This window comes from Pectinophora gossypiella, chromosome 22 (assembly GCF_024362695.1).
Source record: "Pectinophora gossypiella chromosome 22, ilPecGoss1.1, whole genome shotgun sequence".
Taxonomy (NCBI): Eukaryota; Metazoa; Arthropoda; class Insecta; order Lepidoptera; family Gelechiidae; genus Pectinophora; species Pectinophora gossypiella.
In genome coordinates, this window is record NC_065425.1 from 966,181 (window position 1) to 976,954 (window position 10,774).

The 10,774-nt window shown below is 39.6% G+C and overlaps 1 protein-coding gene across 1 annotated transcript; it reads left to right on the forward strand.

Annotated features, from left to right (window-relative positions):
- The first annotated feature begins 723 nt into the window (after positions 1-723).
- LOC126377078 (cytochrome P450 6B6-like) lies at positions 724-4,600 on the forward strand. Its single transcript, XM_050024725.1, has 2 exons — positions 724-2,172; positions 3,244-4,600. The coding sequence occupies exons 1-2, from the start codon at positions 813-815 to the stop codon at positions 3,423-3,425; spliced, it is 1,542 nt and encodes a 513-aa protein (XP_049880682.1). The 5' UTR covers positions 724-812; the 3' UTR covers positions 3,426-4,600.
- The last annotated feature ends 6,174 nt before the right edge of the window (positions 4,601-10,774 follow it).

The window sequence follows — 10,774 nt, forward strand, 5'->3', positions numbered from 1 at the left end:
CTTCAACAAGTTCCGTCATCTCACTAGCGTTATCCCGAGGGTCCACTTACCTAACCTGAAAATTTGACAGGTCCGGTTTTTTACAGAAGCGACTGCCTGTCTAACCTTCCAACCCAAAGCGAAAACCAGCCCAATACAGGTTAGGTCACATACCAAGTTTATCCAAAATAATTACGTTGAATAAATAATTCTAATTCTGTGGTATAAGAAGAAAATGTAGAATCATGAATTTTACTCACGTTTACTGAACAAGAAAACAATTCATCACAATGATAAATGCACATTTATAAAATCTTTTACATCATTGTTTTTTATCTCATAAACAAATAGCATAATAATTTAAGTGTTTATTGTATGATATCCATTGATAAGCAGATAAGGTAGAAATCAGAATCACGTTTTTGTTAACACATTGTTACAAAATAACTTTGAATCTTCATAACTAGAATAAATAGGACCTTACTGGGCAAACGTGTACCACCTTGGATCACAATTTCACTTACCATCAGGCGAGAATGTGACCAAACGCGACCTTGTTTGCAAAAAACGCCTGATGACCGCGTGTGTAGAAACGTGTTAAGTCTGTAAAACATATTAGTTTATAAAATGCATGCAGACGTTATTTGCAATCTTAACACGATAAGAGAAAAACCAACATCACAGCACCTATAAATCTCAAAAATCGTTTTGATGAGAACAGTATTTCACACATTCATCCAGAAAAAAGTTCTTATCCATATTTTTATGAATAAGTTGTTTTAACGAGAACGATTAAAAACAATAACTCAGCAGTGATATTCAGTGTATCAACCATGTTTTTGGTTCTGATCATAATAGTTTCAACTGCGCTTTATTTCTACTCCGTGAGAAACCATGATTATTGGAAGAAAAGAAACGTAAAGCATGAGGCGCCGTTACCTCTTATAGGCAATCATATCGATAACCTCTTTGGAATCAAAGGCATGATCGAAACAAGCGTAGAATTGTACAATAAGTACCGCGAAGAGAAAATTATAGGGTACTACAGAGGTACGACGCCGGAACTGATCGTGAAAGACCTGGAGTTGATCAAGAAAATAATGGCGACCGACTTTCCTTACTTTTACAACCGCGGTTTGAGTCGAAATCCTGATATAGAGCCGACGTTTGGAAACTTATTTCACGCGGAAGGAGACAGGTGGCGGCTGCTGCGTCAGCGTCTGACTCCCGCCTTTACAACCGCTAAGCTTAAAGCGATGTTTCCGCTGGTGGTACGTTGTGCTGAGAGCCTGCAGGATGTAGTGATGGAGCTGGCCAGTCACCGAGGCACGTACGATGCGCGTGAGCTGATGGCGAGGTTCACTACCGAGTTCATCGGCGCCTGCGGCTTCGGCATCGAGATGAACTCTATCAACAACGAACACTCCAGCTTCAGAGAACTTGGAAGAATTATGTTCACCCGTAGCCTTCGAAATCGTCTCCTACTTCCAATATGGGAACTGTTCCCTGAAGTAAGAAACATTTTAAGAGTCGATCCAGATGCAGCTGAGAAGGGGATAACAGCTATCGTAAAGCAAATACGTCATCAGAGGAAATACCAGCCGATAGGACGACACGACTTCATAGATCTGTTGCTGGAGTTGGAGAAGAAGGGTAAAATTGTTGGAGAATCGATAGAGAAATTTGACAAAGACGGTGCGCCAGAAACTGTAGAAATGGAAATGGACCCAAAATGCCAAATGGCGCAAGTGTTCATTTTCTTTGCTGCTGGATTTGAAACATCCTCTTCTGCCACTAGTTACACTTTACATGTCCTAGCATACAATCCGGAGATTCAACGCAGGGTACAAGACGAGATTGACTCTGTTATGAAAAAGTATGATAACAAACTTTGTTACGACGCTATAGCTGAAATGAGTCTACTAGATATGGCATTTCAAGAGGCTATGCGGATGTTCCCCTCAGTTGGAGTCCTGAATAGAATTTGTACGAGACAGTACACGATCCCTGACCTTGGCATCACAATCGACCCTGGCGTGAAGATCCTGATCCCAGTGCAAGCCATCCAAATGGACGAGAAATATTTTGATAACCCTAAAGAGTTCAGACCAGAAAGGTTTACACCAGAAGAAAAAAGGAAGAGACATGCGTATACATATCTGCCTTTTGGAGCAGGTCCTCGAGCGTGTATCGGTAAGTTACTACATATATACGGTAAAGACTAATCTTTAATAAAAATCCGACTTGAAGAGTTTGGTTTCCAAGACTTCGAAATGTTAAACAGAAAATTTTCTACGTGCTTTGCATAGAATCATTGAATAGTTGTGACGACGTCGCTTCTGAAAAAACCGAACTTGTCCATTTTTCAGGAGGTAAGTGGACCCCGTGAAGAACGGAATAACGCAGGGGAGATTTCTTAGGTATGTGGACTTCCTCACGTTTTCCGTCACCGCTGAGCACGTGATAATCATTAATAATCCAAAACATGAATTCGAAAATCGAACGATTAAATGTAATTCTTGAAATTACAAAATAAACGTTTCAGCTGATACCTCAAAAAAAGTAGCATAGAGAGTTAGGATGCTACACCGACAAGAGCGTGGCTCTTAAATTAGTGATGAGCTGATACCCAAAACAGAGTCAAGCCTATGTGGTATAGGCATCAGCTGCTATCTCAGTGTTACAATAATTCAATAAATATATTACATGTAGTATATTACATAAAGGGAGTTATTATTGTTACTTTTTTGTTTACTCTGTCGGAAACATAGGATTGTATGCTGGCTATATTTTTGTGTCTTTCTCCAGGAGAGAGGCATCATAGACTGAAATACAAGTATTTATATACTTAGTCAGCTATGGTACCTACTCAATTATATTCATGTCAATTATGCTTAACTTAAGGAAAACTATGTACCGATATTTTTGTCAATAAATATCATCATCATCATCAGCCCATTAACGTCCCCACTGCTGGGGCACGGGCCTTCCCTATGGATGGATAGGGAGATCGGGCCTTAAACCATCACGCGGGCCCAGTGCGGATTGATGGTTATTAACGACTGCTAATGCAGCCGGGACCAACGGCTTAACGTGCCTTCCGAAGCACGGAGGAGCTCGAGATGAAAACTTTTTTTTGTGGTCACCCATCCTATGACCGGCCTTTGCGAAAGTTGCTTAACTTCAACAATCGCAGACCGAGCCCGTTTACCGCTGCGCCACCGAGCAATAAATATCATTATTATTATATTTGTTGGTTTGCAGGCGAGCGTCTCGGTCACATGCAGTCTCTGGCGGGCTTGGCGGCGCTGCTACACAGGGTGACAGTAGAGCCTGCAGCCAGCTCCCGACGAGAGATCAGAGTGCACCCACTGTCCAACACCTCGCAACAAGTCGCTGGAGGGATACCGCTCACCTTCACACCTAGAAGAACATCACACGAATAGTTAACATGACCAGGAGCACAGAATAAGGAATAATACTGCGTGTAGAACGGCAATTCTCCGCCCCACCAGCGTCTGAGCTAGGTTTACCTCACCCCCCTCGAACACAGTTTAGACCTTAATCGTATGGCGTCAGACGTCACACACACAGATGCACGTTTACGATAACGTCAAATTGTGGTCTGTGTAAAACGAGGTTATTTGTATGAAGTGTCCGGGGTGTGACAGGAGTTAAGTCCAGTACCGAGATTCGTACAGGCGCACCACAGTGATTTATAATATTAGTTAAGAACGGCCTCTGAGGTCCAGTGGTTGAGCGTTGAGCTCACGATCCGGAGGTCCCGGGTTCGAATCCCGGTGGGGACATATCACAAAAATCATCTTTGTGATTCCCAGTTTGGTTAGGACATTACAGGCTGATCACCTGATTGTCTGAAAGTAAGATGATCCGTGCTTCGGAAGGCACGTTAAGTCGATGATCCCGGTTACATCAGTATGTAAGTGAGTAATCGTTACATGAAGGCTCATGTAACGATTACTCACTTACATACTGATGTAACCCTGACACCAGGGTTGATGAGTTTCGTAATTCACCTCACAACCCGCACGATAGAATAAGAAGTTAGGATTTTACTTTTTCGTTTTTGCCGACAGAGCTTTACACTCCATACTTTCTATAGGTAACAAAAATCTAGTCCATGATTAATGATACACTTCGAAGTGATTCAAGACTTTGTCAGTTTGAGTAATTACCAAAGTAACGCTCTATTCAATGTACACTTCAATGAATAAACTAATTCAGTACTATTCTCTAAACCCCAGGTAATAACCCAAGAACATTTTAGGTCCATTCAGGAAACGCACTTGTTCTGGAAGCGAAATAAACTTACTTAAATAAAATTAGGATAAATGAACATAATCCTCCCAACATAATAAATAGAAAAATATATTTATCATAATAAAATGAAATACATATAAATATAAGACTGTATGCTTTATATATACCTATTTCCTTGGCTTCTCAATCATCATCACTAATTTAAGAGCCACGCTCTTGTCGGTGTCATTCTGCTATTAGACCCTCCATGCTACTTTTTAGGGAAAAATAGGGCAATGGTTTCCCTCTGGCCTTCCGCCCCGCAGTACTCTGTCTGACGCGAGCGGGATGATGCCCAGAGTAGTCTATTTCAAAGCCGTACTAGGACTCCTGTCCTGCTGGCTTTTCAATAGTTGTACTTAATACTTTGTGAAGATTATGAATGCATGGGATTAACTGTCTGAGAACTGATATTAGGCAGCTAAATTACTCAATTGTATAGAAATATCTTATATGTTTTTTAAAGAACGTCTAGGGCCCTGTGCCGAGGTTTTTCTTGCAGCTTCTTTTCCCCGGCTATACAGGTTGTGAGAAGCTGCAGTAGTTTTAGGCGGATGAGACGTTCGTTATGTAAAAATTTACGATTCAAAGTGTAACTATGTTACCTACTGAATAAAGATATTTTTGGATTTGAATTTGTGATTTTGGGCTGACGTTGGGCTGCGTCACACAGCACACATATATAGTATGTAGTATGTAGGTATGTCCGTTCGAAATATTTCACAAGAAATGTAGCCCCTTAGTAAAATGAAGGTTGTGCCGTAGCAAGAGGTAAATAAATGTGTATATATTGCGCGGGAGAGATGTCTGTCTGTAGAGAGATTGCCACGCGTGCCTGGAATGGAGACGTTTTAGGCCGTCTGCAGACTATCCAACTCGCACTTTGCGTAACCCTATTAAAGAAAACCCATATTAGTTCATACACATTTATATTGACATGCAATATTCATTATGCTTACCACGAGAGTAGAGTATCTGGGACACGTGAGGAAGTCCAGGCCTTTGCTCAGCAGTGGGATTTTGTAGGCTAGATTAGATTAGATTAGAATATTATTTATACACTGTTTGTTTCGATTATAATTAAATATCTGTAATTTGCTTTCCTTAGACTATGAATGTACAGAAGAGTTATTAAAATAGACGGTTTATTTTTCTTGTATAAGTACATAATACTTTTTTTTCTTGGATGTACATTACTTAGTGTTCTGATTTTTACTTTAAATGTTCAATTAAGTACTATTTTTTTTTTAATGTCTTTTGGGTGTCTCATGACGGGTACAGGCGTCGTGGCAGACCTCGAAAGAGATGGCGTGACGACTTGGACGCTTGCCGGAGGGACTGGCCGGAGTACGCACAGGACCGCGAAAAACGGAAGGAGGAGGGGGAGGCCTTTGCCCAGCAGTGGGATCTTGTAGGCTAGATTAGATTAGATATCTTACTTTAAAAAGATCCAGAGTATGAGAAAGAACAATTTGAAAAGGAAACGCAGCCAGTGGCCCCGATTCCTGCAGACACCGCCTAATTTTATTTTAAGTTATATCCGTCATTTTCATATCCGTCGAAAAGGAAAGGGACGGATGATTCACAGCTCTTAATTTTAGGAAGAATGAGTAAATGAATGAATAACCCGGGCGAATCAAAAAGGTATGTCGCTGGTATGCAATCCGTTTGACGTGCTGTCTATTTACCTGTGTCGGGTTATTGACTGATGTAAAATTTTTAGACGGTTGTTTTAGATTTGTGCTTAAAATTGACGTGTGTTCCATAAATTTTATGCTTGTCGATTACCCGTCGTTTTCCTTTTCGGCGGATAAGAAAATGACAGATATAACTTAAAATAAAATTAGATGGTATTTACAGGAATTAGCACCATTGTTAGTATTAAAGAGTTTTTACATTCCCACTTTGGGAACATTCCAGGGTACTTCACCATTGAGGACACGCCAATGTCACCATATTATTCTGTATTTTTTTTTATTGTGGTTTCTTTAGCAAAATAAATGTTCTGCGATAAAAAAGTTTATTCTTATATTTGCATAAGTGGGCTCGTCTATAGCCCGCTCTATCTGTGGGCACTGACAAATTTCTGTTTAGTAAGTATAACTCACAGGCTTCGCGCGAAACTAAAAAAGTTTGCCGCATTGCATTTAGGCAGTTACGGAGATAGCTGTAATATGTTTAACAAAATTTATTATTACATACTTACATAATTAAAACACATAATAACGGGTTCTTACCGCGTTCAAAGCAGGGATATGAGACTCCCGATATTTCGACACTGTTGCAAGTGCCATGATCACGGGATGACTGATGAGATTCGAGTGGAGTAGGTAGATCCATAATTTTCTACTATTTTTCTATTAAAGAAATTAAACGAAGAATTACTGCTCGATCGAATCAGAAATGAGGAGATCCGCAGGAGAACTAAAGTCACCGACATAGCTCGAAGAATTGCAAAGCTGAAGTGGCAGTGGGCAGGACACATAGCGAGGAGAACCGATGGCCGATGGGGCGGAAAGGTTCTGGAGTGGCGACCACGTGTCGGACGACGCTCAGTGGGTAGGCCCGCTACAAGGTGGACCGACGATCTGGTGAAGGTCGCGGGAAGCCGCTGGATGCGGGCAGCGCAGGACCGATCGTCGTGGAGATCCTTGGGGGAGGCCTATGCCCAGCAGTGGGCGTCATACGGCTGATGATGATGAAACGAAGAATAATCTTTATAGTGCTATCTATATTGTTTTGAGAAACGTAGCCTGGAAAATACCTCATTTAAAAAAACAATATCGCTATTTGACTTCTATTGACATTGCGCACATTACCTAACTCTACATGATATCTGTAGGGCTGTCATGCGCAACGTGATAAAATTTTGTCACGGTCATTTTATCGATTCTGACGATATAATTATGTCGTTTTGTCGATTGGTGACTGGTGTTAATATATGAACCCAAATAAGTCATGCCGTTATGTCAAAATACGAACAAAATCACGTGTCACGCGTGTTAAGGATAAAACAAACTTATCGATTTCGACAAAATTTATTGAATCGATCGATAATTTTATCACGTCGCGCATGTTAACTGCTGATAACTTTTTGACTTAGCGATTGATATCTCGTCTTGGTAACATTTTACATGACATGTTTTCGATGGAATTTCTATGATGATATAGAACTAGCGTCATCTGCCAACCCGCACACGTTTCAATTTCTCGTGGTAATATAAAAAAGCAGTGGTTTTCAAACTGTGGTTGGCGATCCCAGAGGTTCGCAAAACCTGTCTCGGCGGTCGTGGTCCCGAAACTATAATTCTAGGAAAACTAGACTTGTTTGTTACTTACAAATTTGTTTAAAAACAGTTTTATCACTGTACGAAACACTGAAATTATCTCCCTAGCATTATCCTATTTTCACAGGGTCCGCTTACCTAACTTGAATATTTGACAGGCCCGGTATTTCACAGAATTGACTGCCTGCCTGTCTAACCTTCCAGCCCGCGAAGGGAACACCAGCCCAATGTATAGGTACGAAAAACTTAAACTATAAGTAAGCACTTATTTAATCCCTGATTCCCACCTCCTAATTTTATTTTAAGCTATATCTGTCTTTTTCTTATCCACCGAAAAGTCAGATGTGTGACATGAGTTAATAGTCAGCCTATCGCCCATAACAGTTGTCCGTCATGTTTGAAAGGACACAATCCCTCTGTCGGATTTTACGACAAGACCGGGGATATAAGCAGCTGAACGTGTTTCTGTTTATTATGCGCTCCCAGTTTAGCATAGAAGCAATAATTATGTATAATATTAGTCATAGTTTTATCGTTTTGCATCGCACATTATTAAACATATTTCTTTATAGCCTATGTCTCACCGGGTTAAGCAGAGACTATGGAATTCCATTTGCTTCGACCTGACACACTACTATTATTGAACATTAAAGACAAAAGTTAAGTATGTAGTTTTTACCCGCAATCCTTAAATTTTTGCGTTTTTCCCTCACCTTATGGTTGTCTGGAAGAAATCGCTTTAAGCGATAAGGCCGCCATTTGCCATGTACTTAGTTACGAGTCTTTTTGTAATTATTTCTTTTTATATTGGGGCAATAAAGCGGATTTGAATTGTATTGTTTGTATTGTATGACTACGTCGTCGAAACTGATTTAATTTTAAAACCGATTTGATTTCAAAATGTTTAAAAAATATCTTTATTCAGTAGGTAAGTACGCTTTGAATCGTAAATTTTTACACAACGAACTTTTTAACAGCCTAAAACTACTTCAGCTTCTCACAACCTGTATAGCCGGGGAAAAGAAGCTGCAAGAAAAACCTCGGCACAGGGCCGTAGACATTCTTAAAAATAAACATAAAGTTTTGACTTATAAGTAAAGGGGTCGCGATTCAAAAAGGTTGAGAAACACTGCGCTATGCGATGGAATTCCCCGTGCAGGTGTCATGTCGATCAAATATGTAACAGGGCAAATGGAATCAAATCAGAAAGGTGCTTGCATTGACTCGGTGACGTATAGAGTGGTGTAGTGCTCTTTTTGGACGTGACTTATTCTATATCTGACGCAAATGACATTAACTACTTGGCCGGGCAAATGGGGAGCACTGAAGGCTCGTACACGTTAAAAAAATTAAGACAACAAGATGGTGCCCAGTTAGGCACGAATCTCAACTCAGGGTGTAATCTGAAAAGATTGTATTTTAAATAATTAATCGACCCTAGTGTAATGTGGGGATTCGTCGACCACGCCAACATTGACTGAGCATGAGTAGAAAGCACAGTGCTTGTTGGCCCTTGACAATACAAACCAATTATAATAATTACGGCGTCTGTGGTCCAGTGGTTGAGCGTTGTGCTCACGATCCGGAGGTCTCGGGTTCGAATCCCGATGAGGACATATCATTTTACTTTGTGATCCTTATTTTGGTTAGGACATTACAGGCTGATGATCCGTGCTTCGGAAGGCACGTTAAGCCGTTGGTCCCGGTTACTACTTACTGATGTAAGTAGGTAAGTAGTCGTTACATGAGCCATGTCACGGGCCTTTGGTGGCCCAATGATAACCCTGACACCGGGGTTGATGAGTATGGTAATTCACCTCACAACCCACAGCCAGACTGTGTCCTACTATAGGTTAGTTTCCTACTACTCGAATCACTTTTTACTAAATGTCAAAACACGAAATTACTATGGAATTTGTATGAAAACGCACAGCGTGACGTCAAACAAAAATGTCATAAAATGTTGCTAGCTTATTATTACGTTTTCTTGATTAAATAGGTAAATAAGTTAAATAGAAAAAAAGTTATTTTTCGTTAATTTTAGATCTGTCTTTATTTAGTAAACAGGGGGGTTAAAATGGCCACATCGAAGCAATTCATCTAAGAAAGCAATGTTGCAATTTGACATTTGCGCATATAAAAGTAAGTGCGCAATGCAAACAAATGTCAAATAGCAATATTGCTTTCTTAGATGAATTGCTTCGATGTGGCCATTTTAACCCTCCAGAATTTCATAATTTATTTTGAACCTTGTACATATAGAGAACTAACAAGAACGAACAATTTGAAAAATGCCGGTATTGTAAGCAAAAGTTCTACTATTGAAGAGTTTTTACTACAGGAAAATTCCCACTTTGGGAACATTCCCAGGGACGACACATCACTGATCCAGATATAACACTCCTGTATTCTTCCTGTTTTCGCGGTGATATTATTGTGAATCACGTAATATATTGGAGACCCCGCTCACAGCACAACACGTCACAAGCTTGTAAGAATTCGTGTTGTGGTGATCAATGAGCTATACCTATGAACGTGATAGGCTTCTCATGTTATGATTTTGATGAGATAATATTGCTATATTTAGATTCAATGCTTACTTGCACAGAAAACACTTGTCCTTGTGCGTTAAGCCGTTGGTCCCGGTTACTACTTGCTGATGTAAGTAAGTAGTCGTTACATGAGCCATGTCAGGGGCCTTTGGTGGCTCAATAGTAACCCTGACACCAGGGTTGATGGGGTTGGTAATCGAGGTGGATTACCAACCCCATTATTATATATTATATTAGTTATATATTATATATAATAAATCAGCCTGTAATGTCCTAACAAAAACTAGCGATCACGAAGAGATCACAAAAATCTCTTTGAAATTTGAAATGAAATTTATTCGCTCTAGAGTGGTACAAAAGATCTTAAATATAAATTATATCAATAAAAGTCCATCACTCAACCATACAGCGTGCGAATATTAATATTAAATTATTTATAATTAAAGGAACATTTAATAAATCTGTCTTAAAAAAAATTAATTAACAATAGATATTTTAAATACACAAAAAACAATTTTAATTTAAATAAACGGCTGTGACTTTAAATTTAAATATTCTTTCACTGAATAAAAGGTATGGTGTATAAGAAATTTTTTTAATTTACTTTTAAATATTGGAAATGGTAACTCCTTTATA